General features: G+C 51.4%; 1 protein-coding gene and 1 pseudogene across 1 annotated transcript in view; one reads left to right on the top strand and one right to left on the bottom strand.

Annotated features, from left to right (window-relative positions):
- LOC129405146 (uncharacterized) overlaps positions 1-16,801 on the top strand; it is a 347,936-nt pseudogene that overhangs the window by 67,703 nt on the left and 263,432 nt on the right.
- Positions 217-16,801, bottom strand: part of BOD1L1 (biorientation of chromosomes in cell division 1 like 1) — a 61,125-nt gene continuing 44,540 nt past the window's right edge. Inside the window, exons 17-26 of the mRNA XM_055140912.1 lie at positions 15,466-15,545; positions 12,991-13,075; positions 12,387-12,460; positions 10,829-10,904; positions 10,710-10,744; positions 8,492-8,537; positions 7,172-7,221; positions 6,990-7,071; positions 6,474-6,627; positions 217-1,542 (exon numbers count right to left, since the gene is read on the bottom strand). Of these exons, the coding sequence (XP_054996887.1) occupies positions 1,425-1,542; positions 6,474-6,627; positions 6,990-7,071; positions 7,172-7,221; positions 8,492-8,537; positions 10,710-10,744; positions 10,829-10,904; positions 12,387-12,460; positions 12,991-13,075; positions 15,466-15,545 (800 nt within the window). The 3' untranslated portion in view covers positions 217-1,424. The remainder of the gene's footprint in view (positions 1,543-6,473; positions 6,628-6,989; positions 7,072-7,171; positions 7,222-8,491; positions 8,538-10,709; positions 10,745-10,828; positions 10,905-12,386; positions 12,461-12,990; positions 13,076-15,465; positions 15,546-16,801) is intronic.

A 16,801-nucleotide genomic window follows, 5' to 3' on the forward strand; every position in this document is an offset into this window, starting at 1 on the left:
CAAGGAACTCTCACGTTCTGTGTCGCTAAGGCCCAAACTAGATCTACTGTCCTGTGTGTATGCGTGTGTGTGTGTCTGAGTGAGAGATATTATCATTTATTCATCACTGAAGGTGAAACTAGAGCAATGTGACATGTCAAGACCAATGATCTGAAGATGAATTCATGGGAAGAAACATTAAAATATGAGAAAAAAATAACCACTCAAAACTTGGGAAACATTTTATGATTTATATATAAAATTTCAGTAAGAAACCATGTAAAATGACAGAAATATCCACCTTACATTAAGAGTCAAACAAAAAAATCCCAAACACCAAAAACTCAACCCCCAAACAAAAACAAATTCACACATATTGAATGTAAATTTTAATTATAAAACAACAATATGAACAAAACATTTGAAAATAATCTCAATTATTTGGCAACTCATCACATCATTGCTAGAGATGAATTTGATCTTGAGAAAAGTTTTCAATCTTATGAAAAAACTGAAGTTGGACAGTTTGCTCACATGGGAGTTAAAACATGTTTAAAAAAGAATCTGGCACGAGGCCAGCTCCTCTGCTGAAGTAACTGTGTATAAAACAATATATCCTGGAGTCCCGTGGACAGCAGTGCCCGTCTCCTATGTGCTGCTCTTCACGGAAGGACAAAATGGGAAGCCGGGGAGGGGTGTGGAGCCGGGGGTTGGGGAGCAGTAAACAGAGAGGGGTTTCTGCTCAGGTGCTGTGCTGCGACACGGCCAGAGCCAGAAGCAGGCCTCAAGGGCAGCAGGGAGAGTCAGAGACGCGGATAAAATCTAAGGGCAAGTGACAGGCTTTCGACTCGGGAGCCGCACCGGGAGCAGCAAGGGCGGAGCCGCTTTCTTCAGCTAAACTACTTCACTGGCAAACATGCGAGAAGGTGCTGTGTGTCCTGCCGGGTCACACTGGGAGGGTCACGGTCAGGGGCAGGCTGAGTCCTATAACAGTCCTAACGAACATAACTGCGGAGCATTTAAAACCTCTGTTTTTTATTTAAAAAAGAAAAATAAAATAAACAGATATATAGTAAAGATCACAGATATGTTTTCTCTGTAAAATAAATAAAGTGTCCATTGATTAGCATAGTACATCGAGTAAAATACAGCCTATTTTTACATGTTTCTATACTGTACACAGAATCCCGCCGAGGGCAGCGGGCCGGGGCCGGAGGAGTTCGCATCAGGCATGTCGCGTGGGGAACCCCAACCTTGAATGTTAAACTGTGCAGCTGCTCTGCCGAGTCCAGAGCAAAGCAGGCTTACTCGCCTCTGTCTGAATGCGTGTCTACACTACCCCGGGAGCCGGGGCTCAGGAAGCCACTCTGGCATGCAGAGCACACGCACGCCCATTCTGGGGACGCCGCCAGGCCCGGCCCCCGGCTCTCCATGCCCGCTCGGGGTTACCGCTTGGCCTTCTTCGCAGGGGCCTCCTCCACTCTCTGCTGGCCGCGGGTGCGAGCCCCGGGAGGGCTGGCTTCTCGCCGGCGCTTGGTGGACGGGGAGAGCTGTGCCTTGGATCTGCAGTGAAACATCGGGGCAGTGGGGAGAGTTAGAAGGCGTGACTGCCCGTGGCCAGGAGCGTTGGGACACCTGAGGGCTGGGCGCACACAGCCTGACCGCACTCTGCAGAAAGCCGTGAGGTTTTTGTTGTTATTATTATCACGAGGTTTCGTTTTTAGTGGATTGAAGGCTGTGGCACCTTGAAATCAAATGTCTATTAGTTTTTACACATTTCCCCCAGCGTGTGCCTGCCCTGCGCCCGTGGGGCGTCGTTATTCACGGTGCCCAGCCTGTTCAGGCAGAGCCACGGCACACTTACACACCAAGTGTGCAGATGCAGTGGCACCTCTACAAGCACCGGGAGCGCGGAAATGCAGCAAATGCACTCTGGGCCGGCCATTCTCTGCTCTGTACAGTGTGCCCCTCCCCAGGGGGGCAAGGGCTGCATCCTGCTCTTAGCTCTGTCCACATGAGGGGGGCCTGAGTCAAAGCGGCTCTCCTCTTGGGGTCTGTGTTCCTCCTCCACTTCAGCAGGACCCCCGCCCACACACCCCGCAGGGACGCAGCAGGGGGCAGGGGCGTGTCCCAAGATGGTACAAAGGGTGGGCAGGGCTAGAAAAGGGGTTTCAGATGGTCCCATTGCGTCCCTGGACTCGTCTACACCACATACGTGAGCTGCTGACACCGTGAGCACTAACCTTACAGACACTCCTCCTAGCTCCAGTGTTCTCAGGGGAAAAAGAAGTCACCCAGGACATGACAACTCACACCAGTGTCCTCTGCCCCTCCCGGCACGACACACCAGTGCCCTCTGCCCCCTCCCGGCACGGCGCTCCTTCCCATCCTTGCCATTCCCAGCCTGCTGGCAGCCTTGGCCTTTCACACTCTGGGCTTTCTCTTCCTCGCCTGTGGGCTGTACCCAGTCATGTGCAGGGGGCCGTACGCAGTGCCAGGGATCAGGCCCCACAGCGGCACAAGAGGCAAGCAAGCACCCCTGCACGATCTCGCCAGACCCCCACAGAAGGACTGTCCAACGTACCAATGGAACACCATAGGCACACCTAGAAGGTGCACAGGCGCGCACACACATACACATGCACACACACCCCATGTGCACACACACAGCATGCATACACAAACACAAACATAGCATGCATAACACAAATACCACAGCCCCCACACCAGGAGATACACAGAACCCATACACACATGCAGCATACACACACACACACACACACACACAGCACGCACCCCCCCAGACACATATACACACACAGACACACACAAACACACAGTAAGACATACTGATGAAACCCAAGAAAAATACCACAGAGGCACCTAGGAAGGCTGACTGGGTAGGATGAGTGCCTGCATCACACACACACACACACACACACACACACACACACACACACACACACACACACACACACACACACACACACACGCATATGCCTCCCGCTGGAGGGCTCACCGACTGGGGCAGCTTCTAGATGTAGCTGGCTCATTTCCTGTCTCCGTATGCAGGGCCCAGCCCGACACTTTGTGAGCTGGCCGTGCTAGGGAACCTAAACGGGGAGGCCTGGGCAAATGGGCCTGACCGGTACAAGGCCAAGGTTGGCCTGTCCTCTTGTGAAGGGCCCACACTCACGTGTAGGCAGTGGCGGTGAGGCCCTGGCGGGCAGGGGCAGGGCTGGTGGCTGGCACAGGCGGTACTAGACTGCTGGCTGCCCGGAGCAGAGGCAGAAGCAGGGTGTGTCCCTCTGTGCTCCGCCGGAGAGTGGGCTGTGGCTGGCGGGGTGAGCGCAGGGGCAGCCCTGGGAGCCCTGCCCGAGACCCGCCTGTGAGCTGTGTGGGTCCTGGCCCTCGGACGCCCATCTCTTGCCCTGGGAGTCTCTGAGGCGGGGGCCGATGCTTGGCATCCATGTCCCTCTCTGACACGGGGCGGTGGTGCCCGTGGGCTACCACGGCAGAGCTGCGTGACAGACCGGGAGGGGACTGTCCTCTCTGGGAATGCCATGCCCAGGGACAAGAGGAGGCCCCGATGGCGAGGAGGAAACGGGTCCAGACACCCGAGCAGGGGCTGCTTCTGCCCAGAAGTACAGCGAGGGGAAGTGGGGGGGGAGCTGAGGCAAGGCTGAGTTGGGCAGAGAAGCAACCGGAGAAGGAAGAGGATGGCAGGCGGCCAGCCAGCCGCCTCCAGAAAGAACTGGCGCACACACGAGCGAGGAGCAGCCTGGGTAGGGAGGGGCCGTGGCGGATGGTGCAAGCCGCCAAGTGGCTATGCCACAGCACGTCACATCCTTGGCCCCCACCCCCGATCCCCGATGGCCTGGCTGCTTACGGCCTACAGCAATGCCGAGTCCAGGCTGCCTGGGCAGAACCCAGGACCTGCGGCTGACCACGAGGGTCAAGACCATCCTGGGGACGGGCGGTGGCCCGGGAGCAGCCAGGAGGTCAGCATCCCCTCGAACAGGCTTCCGTTCGGAAGACCGCGTGGGAAGAAAGTGCCACTGAGCCAGGAGACAGTCCTGGCTAGAAGAACACTCGGGGGGCAAGCGAGGGCCGGGGCGGGACTTACCTTCCTAATGGGGGAGATTTACTAACTTTCTCGCTGGTGGATAACTTCTCTTTTGCTAATTTTTGGCGATTTCTAGGAGAGACTGTGCCTGGGCTGCCAAGTTTGGAGGCTGCACGCGCAGGTGGCTGGCTATGATGCTTTCTGAAACAGATTTAGAAACACGGGGCAATGGTAGCACGGGACACGCGGCCCCGGGGGCTCGGGGACGCAGGCGGCGCCTCAGGGCAAGGCCAAGACAGGGCTCCCGGAGCAGGAAGACGGGCAGATGTCTGCGCTGCCACCAGCAAGCAAGAGGCCAACCAAAATGATGCTTCTGACTCTGCGTGATTCTTTCTCTCCTCTGCATGGCTTGACCAGACTTAAGAGAAGGGTGAATCCGTGATAGATGGAGAGTAAAGGGGCGGCCAACACACAGTCCTTAGAGAGCAGAGGAAGGGGCCAAGACCTGTGAAGCCCCCTGGCCCCAAGCGAGAGGCAGAGGCCCCGTCACCGGGTGCCAGGAGCCCATGACACGTGTCGGCTGAAAAGCCAAGAAACAGGGTCTGTGAGCTGGTGAGTGGGAGAGATGAGGGAGGCGGGAGACCAGGGCAGGCTGCAGCACCGGGCACAGCAGAAGCCGGACCCTCTTCATGAGCGCAGAACCCCCTCCTCATCCAGAGGAGGACACACACAGAAGAACCGTGAGGGAAGGCGGGAGCGAGAAGATCCAGAAGCCACGCTCGGATGGTTAAGAGGAAGGCGGAAAGAAGGTCCCAAGGGTGGAAACTAAAACCAGGAGGAGAATGAAGCTTCAGGGAATGCCGGGGGGGGGGGGGGAGGGTGGTGCTGAGAAGGAAGCTCAGCCATGAAGCTGTGTACAAACCAGAGGCCACTACAGAGCGCACACAGTGGGGTCAGCTGTGCTCTTACACCGTGAGCCCTCCCACCGACCTGAAGAGCTGTAGATTGACAGGGACCCCAAAGGCCCGGTGCCCACAACCCAGAGAAAAGGGGCCCAAAGAGAAACGAGCCTGTGTGTACAGCCTCAGGTGGCTGAAGAGCTTTGCCCGCCCTGGTGTCGCCATGACAAAGCCCAGATGTGTCTTGGAGGAAGGGACGTGGAAAGGAAGGGGTCCTGGCTCATGGGGACATGGAGACGGTGACAGATCCTCTGGAACCTCCTCCCAGGGGGTCCCACTACACTGGAGGCCCACTCCCAACTCTTTCAGAAGGCGCTGTTTCCGGTGTTTCAATGCATGGAGACAGGGGTCAGCAGCGCCCCCATCCCAACACTGCCCTTAACAGGTATTTAGTTCTGGCACTTGAGGCTGACTGATCTGAGCTGCCCCCTCTAAAATTCAAGTCCAAACCACCTGTGCTTCAGCACGGCTGCTCCCAGACCCTGGCCCTGGAAACCTGACTCTTTCCTGATCCATTGTTTTCTTGTGTGTCTATGTAGGGTGGGGGGAGGGAGGCACATCCAGTGGTGCTCAGGCCTTACTCTTGACCCTGTGCTCAGGACCAGTCCTGGCAGGGCTTCGGGAACATTATGTGGGGCCAGGATTGAATCCAGGTTAGCTGCGTGCAAGGTAAACGCTTTACCTGCTGTTACTGCTCTAGCCCTAAAACCGGATTCTGTACAAAATCAGATTCCAGCACAAAAAGCTACCAATGCTCAAGCGTGGAGGGGGCAGCTATACCGGGTGTGTCTCTATGTGGATAGGAGACAGTGCTGGCATGACCCAATCATGGCAGGTGGCTGATACCTGGTGAACCTCGGTGATGAAAGCATGAGGCCTGGTACCACCACTAACAGTTTGTGAATAACAGTCAGTGTGGAAATACCCTTGTTCTAGAAAAAGCATCCTCCACAGCAATGCAGCCAGAATACCAGAGCTTACTGGTATTCCAAACACCTTTTCTGACCTTATAATTTTGTTTCCAGCGGCTTCTGGCTAGGCTAAGGCAGGGAAAACAGTTGGAACAAAATTAGGCGTTATTTTAGTAAAAGACAGTGGCAAGCTGGCAATTCCTGGAGCTTGGGCTGGGGCACCTGGCCGCCTTCCTCCCAGCAGGGCTGAGTGCCCGGGCTGCTGGATGCCCACGTGCCCATGGCCACAGGGCTGCGCTCTGTTGGAGATAGCTAGGTACGCTCGGGAAGTTCTGCAGAGGAACCCTAAGCTCTACCCAACGGACACCCAAAACCTGGCCAAGACTCTGGAGGGATCCTCAAAACAGTCAGAGAATGAAAAATGGGATCTCCAAGAAGCAGCGAACGGCCTGCAGGCCCTGCTCTCCGCTGCAGACAGAGCGACAGGAAGCAGCCTGCAGCAGGGCAGCAGCGACCAGGGCAGGGAGGTCCCCAACGTCCTCGGCTGCCCCCGGTTACCTCTGGGCCTCCGATCTGGTGGTGGAGCGGGTGGTGGCTCCGGAGGGCTCCTCGTCCTCCTCCTCCTCTTCTTCCTCTTCCGAATCCTGGTCTTTCTTATCCTCGGTGCTTTCAGAAGCTGATTTCTGGCGCTTCCTCTCCGGCTCTGAAGATTCTGTTCAAGCAGAAGGGCAGACCTGGACTGCGGGTCCCCGAGGGTCCCTCCCAGGGAAGGGACCTGGTGAAGGCGTGCTGGAGGCCGCCGTGCCGCCCCCCCTTCCCCTCCAGCCCTTGAGCACAGCACTGTTTAGCTTACTCTCAAACACGCCAGGGAAAGTTTACTTAGGCAGCGCCCGCCAGCCCTCGGGAACACTCCTCAGGCGCTCAGAGGAGCATCTGGGATGTAGCAGCGCTGACACAGGATTAAGAGCCTGCTCACGCGTGTTTACGGAACTAATGCTAGCCTGACCTCACGGGGCCTGGCCTCCACCGAGGACTAACCCGTGAACAGGCGTTTCTTAGACGAGATGAACATACCTGCGTCGTCTGAGAGGGCGGGCGGGCGCTTGGGCTTGCGGCCTCTCCGACGCACGCTCGCGATGGTCTTCTCGTCGTCATCCTGGAAGCAAGGAGACCGGGATGGGAAGGGCAGTCAGACGCACACCTCCTCAGCCTTCATCTACCGTCCAGCCGCACCTGGGCAGGCAGTGGGCACTTACGTTGCTTACACTTCTTTCTTGTAGGCTGGCCGCTTCTTTATTGGACTCATCTTTAAGAAAAGGTAAACCTCTGCATGAATATTTTATTGAAGTATAATTAGGTTTCAACAATATGCTTTCCCCACCCATTTGTTTTGGGGCCCCACCTGGTGATGCTCAGGGCTTATTTCTCACTGCTGGTGGGGCTCATGGGACTAGATGTGGTGCCAGGGATAGAATCCAGGGAAGACAAGTGCCTTCCCCGTGGCGCCATTCTCTCAATCTAGCTAACTACCTCTGTATGCACCAGTGCTCTTTATTGTATAATGATATATAATGACGGTATCATTATATATCTCAATATATATTTTAACGAGATGTTACTTTATACATTATATATAATTATATATATGTCACTATGTATAAAAAAATGGCAATTAAACTATTATTTCCTATCAAACTGTGAGGTGGAATTCTCAGTGGGCATCAGGATAGCAGAGTGAACGTTCAAACCTGTCGCTAGTAAACGATGTGGTCGGGGTAAATGGCCCGAGCCTGATTTTCGCCTATTAGATAAAGACTCAGGACAGAGCACCCTCGAGGGTGCTGTCAGCACAAATGCTCTCCTCCCAGAGAGGGAGGGGGGTGCTCCCATCCTGCGAGCACGATCCTGGACATGGAAACGCAGCTCGCAGGTATCAGGGTTCCATTTTAGAGCTACTGAAGATGAGACGCAAGGAACTTGACTTAAATACTTTGTTCAGTCACATCACTAAAAAGCACAGCAATGCGGGACTAAAAAACTACTACCGTCATATTTATATGAAAACATGGGAAATAAAAATAATTTCTCCTTGGAATGAGGCAAAAAACAAACCATTCCACATTTAAAAAAAAAAATCTGTTGTATCCTTCTCCAGCCAAATTCCCACCACCCCCATTTTGGGTCACTCCCGGCCATGCTCAGGGCTTCCTTCTGGCTCTGTCGGTGCTCAGGGCTCTCCGGGCAGGGTTTGGGGGCCCGTGTGTGGTGCTGGGGACCAGATGGGGGCAGCTGCAAGGAGGCAGCCAGTGCCTTCCTGCGGGTGAGCAGCATCGCCTTCCCACACCGCTAGCTGGAGACGGCCGGAGCATCTCGAAGCTGCCCTGCGCTGCTTCCGGTTGCTCTCCCGCATCTCTGAAGGTCCCTACACTTCCCGAACCCAGAACGGCTCAGGGCCCAGGGAAAGTCAATCAGTGGAGCTTCTTGAGATTATGCGGACAACCGTTTCTACTGCAGAGGAAGAGGAAAGGCCACACGCTCCCTGCCCTGCCCGCGCGGGCGGGGCTGGACACACATACCTGTCTGCGCGGCTTTGGGTTTGCTGCTGGCTGGAGACTGTTCGGCCTAGATTCAAACACACACACAATGGCAAGTTGGCGACTGGTCACCCAGCAGGAAGTTGACCAGACAAGTATAGGCTTTGGAGTTGCTATTTATTATGCACACAGAACAGCCCTGGGAAGCAGTGCCCGTGGCTGGCTAAGTCCATCAAACAAAGCTGGACCCTGTGGTCCCAACACACAGCCTGTCCCCAGGAGAACTGGGGCGGCCGCCATGTGACGGAGAGGCACTCTGCAGGCTGGCAGGTCGCTCACCGGAGGGGGTCAGTGACACACCCACCTGTGGATACTGTGGCTGGTGGCTGCCTTTTTCACTTGTCTTGCCTTGTTTGTGGTACGTCTGGTGTGGGGTTAAGGTAGTGTTTCCTGTGGTGCTCAAAACTCAAACCTGGGGCTCCCACAAAGCACGTGTACTACCCCTCGGATCACCTCTCTGGTTTCTGAGTTCTCAACTCTATGTGGAGGTCCCTGGGGGCTGGGGTGGGAGCGGAGCAGCCCCTTGGGAAAAAGAGGCAGGGCTGAGTGCCTTGTCTAGTCACTGCATGCCAGTGACTGCTGGCGGGGCCATGGACACAGGCTGTCCTGCCAATGTGACTCACAGGCTATGCTGTTCCACCAACACTAATACTAGAGATCAAGTCTCACTGAGGATTTTCTGTTCAAAACAATTTTTTTTTTAAATGCAGAGCTGTTAAATGGTGAGACTTCTTGGAGGCTTCTGTGAAGTACTCATCATCTGAAAGTATGCTAATACTGGGACTCCACGACAGGCTGCTTTCACTTGGGGCACCCCAGAGGGGGGCAGATGAGAACCCTCCCCACCCCAAGGGACCCAGCCCTGACAGCTGACCTCCACTACCCAACCGCCTCCACGCTCCAGGCTGCTTTCCAGATACATTATAAGACACTTCCTACCCATTTTCCTTAATTACCCCGCCATATTTGATGGAGTTCAGACAGTAGGCAACAAATCACTGTGTGTGTGTGTGTGTGTGTGTGTGTGTGTGTATACACCTCTCAGAGAGCCTGGCAAGCTACCGAGAGTATCCTGCCCGCATGCGCAGAGCCTGGCAAGCTACCCATGGCATTTTGGATATGCCCAAAACAGTAACGATAGGTCTCATTCCCCTGACCCTGTAAGAGCCTCCAATCGCTGGGAAAGAGTAAGGAGAGGCTGCTAAAATCTCAGGGCTGGGAGGGATAGAGATGTTACTGGTGCCCGCTTGAGTAAATCAACAAGCAACGGGATGACAGTGACAGTGATACAGTGATGCTAATACTACAAATTTTTATACTTCAATCAAGGATGGCCATAAGAAAAGGCCTGGAATATGTTTCAATCTAAGCAAACTCACAAATGAGGATGTTCATGGAACTGAAAGCTAATTCTGATTCTGTTTATATGGTACTGGTCACGGAAATATTTTTTCAGATGGTTAGTCAATGTTTTATTTAAGCAATGTTTCAAAATGCTTTTCACATACTTAAAAAAAAAAAGTGTAGAACCCCGGTGGCCGCACATGTGTGGCCTCTCTGCTGCTGCATGGCCTTGGCCCCAGAGGCCAGCTACACTACTTTGGGCACCGGCAGCCTCTTGCAGAAATGTCTCTAGACTGTGAACTGAGCCACGGCCGCCATCTTATGACGACCACAAAAGGGAGGTACGAGCTTGCAGTGATGCAATTTCTGGCAGAAATTTCCCTGGATTTAGTTACTAAAACACAGAAATCCAAAACTGCGCGGCCGCGATATCACTTCATTGTCAGCAATGGAAAACAAATTATCAAATGCTTCCTTTTCAACAGGTCTGACTTTAGGGCGGGGGGAGAACTCCAAACAATAATAGAGAGTTTTTTGTTGAAATATTGAATGTAATCAAAGTAAAGAGAAAAGTAAAGTGAAATATATCAGCTACACAGGCGGGGGGTGGGGTGCGGGGTGTGGGGGGAGGTATACTAGGGTTCCTGGTGTCGGAATATGTGCACTGGTGAAGGGATGGGTGTTTGAGCATTGTATAACTGAGACTTAAGCCTGAAACCTTTGTAACTTTCCACATGGTGATTCAATAAAAAAAATTAAAAAAAAAAAAGTACATCAAAATACCAGATATTGCAGGTGACCCCGTTCAGGTCAAGAGAAACTACTTGAAGAATTTACGTCTTTTGCCATTACTTACAGTGACAATACCAGAATCTGCTTTGCAGTCTTCTTCTGAAAGATGCAAAAATAAATCTCACTTAGAAAGTCAGTTTGCAAATTTTGAACACGGGGACTTCAAACACACCCAATACCTACTTGATTTTAACACTGCATCTACAGGGTATTTGCGAGGCCTTCCCCTCTTCCTTTTAATAATTATTGGTTGATCTTCCTAAGACAAAGAAAAATATGCACACCAAATTAATTAAAAAAAAAAACCCAACTTGTAATACCCCCTACAAATACTGTGTTTTCTCCAAATGAGGTTCAGCATTCCCTCTAAAAAAGGTCTCAGATCTCCACTGTCGCTAAAAAAACAAAGCAAAAAGCAAAAAGAGAGGCTCAGATGGGCACTCATTTCCTGAGAGGGCGGCCACCGTGACGGGGCTCAGCGTCCAGAGGGGCACGAGGACACAGAAGCACGCGCTTACTAAGCAGCAGTCTCCGCGTCAGCACTGGTCGGGATGCAAACCCAATGCTCTCTACGTGAATATATGATACACAGTGCGCAATATTGTATATAATAGACATACGTATGTACATATTGTATATAACAGATAACACCTAAACGGGGAGGCTACCATTCTCACTCAGACGTCTGAGGAAGTGCTAGAAAGTGGCATCACGAAGAGCATCGCGGGTCCTTTACTCTCCAAGTAAGGACCAAGCCTAGTGGCCAGGGCTGGGAGTCAGCTCCCCTGCAGCCTGCCCGGGCTCAATGACGCTGCGTCCCGGCCTCCACATGCTCTGTCACTGCTGCCCCCTCCCCAGTCTCGCCTGGCACCAGGCATGGTGGTGCCAAGCTGTTTGGGAGCCTGACACATCCCTGAGGTACAGTCCTGGGCTCAGCCCGTCTGGCATGACATAAGTAGGTCCCATGGAAATGTCTGGGTGAAATGAAGCAAAGAACACGATTCATCAAAGTGACACTGATGGAACACCCTGGAGGCAAACGAGGTCCCGCAGTACTCACGAGGAACAACACCGTGACAAAGACCTTCCAGGGCGCTTGAGAAAAACACTCACAGCATCTGATATATTTTTATTTGCTTTAAAGAAATCAGAACCCTACACAATGGAATACCACACAACTGTTAGGAAGAATGAGGTCATAAAATCTACCTATAAATGGATGGACTTGGAGAGTATCATGCTGAGTGAAATGACTCAGAAGGAAAGGAACAGATACATAATGACTGCATTCGTCTGTGTGGGATACTAAAAAAAAGAAAACAGTATGAAACTAATATCCAAGGCCAGGAGGACTGGTCAATGGTTGGAAATTACCACAAAGGTGTGGGGGGTGGAGAGTAGTTAAGATAGAGGAGGAGGGTCCATTATGACAACAATAGTTGGAAATGATCACACTGGACAAGAACTGAGTGTTGGAAGTAGGTAAAGGGATATACATGATAACCTGTCAGCATCTGCCATTGAGGCAGGGAGGCATGGAGGGCAGTTTGGGGGACTGGGAGGAAACCCGGGGACACTGGTGCTGGAAATGTACACTGGTGGAGGATGGGTGTTGGAACACGGTATGACTGAAACCCAATCATGAACAGCTTTGTAAGTGTCTATCTCATAGTGATTCAATAAAAAATTAAAACAACAACAAAGACACTGGAACGGATAAACCACAGAAGCCACCCCTTACCTCCTGAGATTTTATATTGTCATCATCATTTTGCTCGGTCTTCTCGCCAGCGGCGTCACTGCTGCTGTATTCATCTGCAGAAATGGCAGAGCACTGTACACTGCTGGGGATCCGGGTCTATCTCCCGCCCGAGACGACAGCCAAGATGACCTGCACTCTCCCAACCACACGCTCATGCTCTCATGCGCGCTCTCTCTCTCTCTCTCTCTCTCTCTCTCTCTCTCTCCTCTCTCTCCCTCTCCTCTCCTTCCTCCCTCTACACACTCACTCTCTCTCTCTCTCTCTCTCCCTCTCCTCTCTCTCCCTCTCCTCTCCTTCCTCCCTCTACACACTCACTCACTCTCTCTCTCTCTCTCTCTCTCTCTCTCTCTCTCTCTCTCTCTCTCCCTCCCTCCCTCCCTCCCTCCCCCAGGGTGGAGTCTGTTCAACTGAGAAGCCCTTTGGGCATAACAGGATTCCAGCGAAAAGTCACTGCCAAGCGCCAGCGTCGGGCAGGTGAGCAGGCCGCAGGTCCCCGGGGGAAGCCTGGTGGTGGGGGACAGAGCCCAAAGCCACCAAGGGTCAGTCTCCCAGCCAATCATCTCTGCGCAGCAGGACTACTCACCCTTTTCTTCCAGAGTTCCCGAAGCGGTGCTGCTTGCTTTGGAACTTATTTTAGATAATTCATCCAGATCTCCAGAGTTCTCGTCCTATAAAGAAGTTGCGCAAGATGAGAAATTTCTGCTCCCACTGATTCTCCCTAAATCTTTCATTCTACTTCAAAGATAATAACAATGTGTTAGAATAGTTTGTTGGGAGCTTTTGAAAAGAGTTGTTTTGCATTTTCTGGCTTTTTGGGTCACACCCAGCAATGCTCAGGGGTAAGTTTCTCCCAGCTCTGCATTTAGGAATTACTCCCAGTGGTGCTTGGGGGACCATACAGGATGCCTGGGACCAAACCCAAATCAGTCAACGCTTATCATACTAAAAATGCTATTTCATGTATGACATGCCACAGGCGAGGGACAGTTGTGACCTCAGCTTGGGATGAGGGGTAGCCCCATCCCAAGCTCCAGGCAAGAAAAACCCTTGGAGCACCATGGGGGTGGGAAGGGGGCTGTCCCAAACAAACAAACAAACAAACAAACAAATAACACACGAAATTAGGAGTAGGAAATGATTCCCCTTCGGTCTGCTTCTCTCCAAATTAATGAATTTGGTCTCTGGATCTTTCTTTTGGATGGAGCCTGGGGGCTATCAGGGTTAAAAGCCTGTTTCTTATCATGGCCGCGACTAACTGTTATTTGTGACAATATCTTCTTTTTTTTTTTTTTTTTTTTTTGCTTTTTGGGTCACACCCAGCGATGCTCAGGGGTTACTCCTGGCTTTTGCACTCAGGAATCACTCCTGGCAGTGCTTGGGGGACCATATGGGATGCCGGGGATCGAACCCGGGTCGGCCGCTTGCAAGGCAAACGCCCTACCCGCTGTGCTATCGCTCCGGCCCTGTGACAATATCTTCTTATTCTTATTTTTTTTTTTAATCACAAGGCAAAATTTATATGACTCATGTAATTATTAACCTTTGTCTTTTTCTGTTTTTTGGGCCACACCAGGCATTGCTCAGGACTTACTCCCAGCTCTGTGGTCAGGGATCACTCCTGGAGGCACTCAGGGGATGCAACGGGTTGCTGGGGGTTGAACCTGGTAGGCTGTGTGGCTGTGTGCAAGGCCAACGCCCTCCCTGCTGTACTATTATTCAGGCCTCTTACTGACCTTCATTAAGGAATACAGTATGTTAATGTAAAGAATCAAGTTTGAGGACTGTATTACAGGTACTTTCTTGCTGCCGTTACTTTAAGTCTAGGACAGAGTTCTAGAGTTTTCCTGTCACTTATCATCAGTTGGTTGCAATCCTGGTTGTTTCTCATGTGAAATCCTCAGTCACTCCTAGGAACAAATAAGGCTTTTCGTGGTCAAATCCACAAGTACCGGGGAACCAAGAGGGAAAGGACGTACACGAAAACACCCTCCTCCACATCTGGCCCTGCCCGGGGTCCAGTGGCTTCACGGGGCTGCTCTGGGCACTGGGGAAGTTCCCCGATAGATAGCTGTGACTTCTAACTGCATTTTATTTATGCAGTTATCACTCTTCGGGTAAAACAGAATTTAAAGTCAATTATAGTGAGGAAAAAGTTATATTACGATATTGCGCTATTTAGGATTAGAAAATGAGAACTTAATATTCAAAAAGAGAAAAACACGCAACAAGAGATCTGTGCCAGGAAGCAGAAATGCTGATGGGTGAGCTACACCCCAAATCTGAAGAGGAAAGAAGACCATAAGAAAAAACAATGCGTGAAGTCAATTCTTACCTATTATTTTAGGGACAGGAAGTAAAGAGAAGGAAGAATATTAACAATAAAAAGTAATCTTGCGACTGGAGCGATAGCACAGTGGGTAGGGCATGTGCCTTGCATGCGGCCGACCTGGGTTCAATTCCCAGCATCCCATATGGTCCCCTGAGAACGGCCAGGGGTAATTCCTGAGTTCATGAACCAGGAGTAACCCCTGTGCACTGCCAAGTGTGACACAAAAACAAACAAAAAAACCAATAGAAAGTTATTACTAGTTTTCAAACAAGTGTATCAGTAAAAATGCATAGTATTTTGCAAGAATCTTAAGATTTCTGGATCAAAATCCAGTTGGATCAAACCCAATACATTAACAAAGTGGCTAGAGAGACAGTACAGTGGGGAAGGCACCTGCATTTGAGTTTGATCCCCAGCACCACACATGGTGAGGGATCCTGGAGCTCAGAGCCAGGACTGAGCCCTGAGCACCACTGGATGTGGCCCCCAAACAAAAATATGACTGAACAAAAACCAATCTATACACTTAAACTGTGATTATTAATAGAATCACTTAGTTTAAAATTATAAAATACAACATTTGGGGGGGGAAACCTAAAAAGTACTTTTTATAATAAAGGGATGATTATTAGTTACATTAAGAGCAATACAAGAATGAAAAAGAATAGTAAGATGCATTCATAGCCCAACAATCAGGTTATACCAAAAGTTAGTGTGTCAAAAAAGTACCCTTATATCTTGTGGCTCCATCTCGGAACACTGCTTCTGTGTTGTTTCTCTTCCGGAATCCAGGATATCCGGAGCATCATCTGCAAAGTAGTTTGGACACAATCACGATAGAATAAAAGCTCAATAAAAAAGAAAGGCACGGTTCTATTTTGAGACAATCTGAGACTCTTTATCTGTAGGCTTGTGATATCCTGAAGACAAAACCGACTCTAAATGTCTTGTAATATGTAATTAGAGCACTGAATACTGGCCTGGGCTCTGGCAAAGCAAAAAACAAACAAAAAGCCCCAACAGACGCCCTCACAATTGCGCCAGGGGAAGCAGCAAAGCAGCAGGGTCTCTGGGATGGCTGGGCCAGAAGGGGCTCCCGGGAGCACTCTCAGCTCCAGGAACGAGGCCATTCCCAAGGGGTGTGTAGACTGAAGAGACTGAAAGTTGAAAACCAGGGGCTGGAGCGATAGCACAGCAGGTGGAGTGTCTGCCTTGCATGCGGCTGACCTGGATTCGATTCCCAGCATCCCATATGGTTCCCTGAGCACCGCCAGGGGTAATTCCTGAGTGCATGGGCCAGGAGTAACCCCTGTGCAATGCTGGGTGTGACCCAAAAATTAAAAAAATAAAAAATTTTAAAAAAGATGAAAACCGGGGGGGCTGGAGTGATAGCACAGCGGGTAGGGCGTTTGCCTTGCACGCGGTCGACCTGGGTTCGATTCCCAGCATCCCATACGGTCCCCTGAGCACTGCCAGGAGTGATTCCTGAGTGCAGAGCCAAAAATAACCCCTGTGCATTGCCAGGTGTGACCCAAAAAGCAAAAAAAAAAAAAAAAAAAAAAAAAAAGATGAAAAGCAGGGCCTGGATCAGGTCTCTCTGGAGATGGTCACATTCTCTCTGGTCACATTCTCTTTCAGTCACCGTGACTGCGTATAAGCACAGGGACGTTCCTATCCATGAAGCCAACGATCACCACACTCAGTCTTCCGTGCCCATGGCCACGGGAAGTGCTCGCCCTCACACGTGGCCGGGAGCATCTCCTGGGGATCAGCACGACCACACAGCTGAGGTGGGTGGAGGAGGGGTGACAAGGACAGTGCCTCCCAGCTCAGGGCACATGTTTCCCAAATCAAACACAAAACTTCAGGGCGTCCGGCTAGAGCCCGGCCCAGCTGAGAGAGACCTGGGCTCGTTCAAGTCCCGGGAGTGCAGAGCAGAGGGTCAAACCCAGAAAACACCGGCAAGCTACTCTGGATCAGGAGCTGTGAAATAAACAAGTAGTATCCGCAGGAATTTTCTGTCATTGGCTCACATCTCGGATGTGAGAATGTTGTGATTTTCAAA

Source organism: Sorex araneus, chromosome 5 (genome assembly GCF_027595985.1).
Source record: "Sorex araneus isolate mSorAra2 chromosome 5, mSorAra2.pri, whole genome shotgun sequence".
NCBI classification, from domain to species: domain Eukaryota; kingdom Metazoa; phylum Chordata; class Mammalia; order Eulipotyphla; family Soricidae; genus Sorex; species Sorex araneus.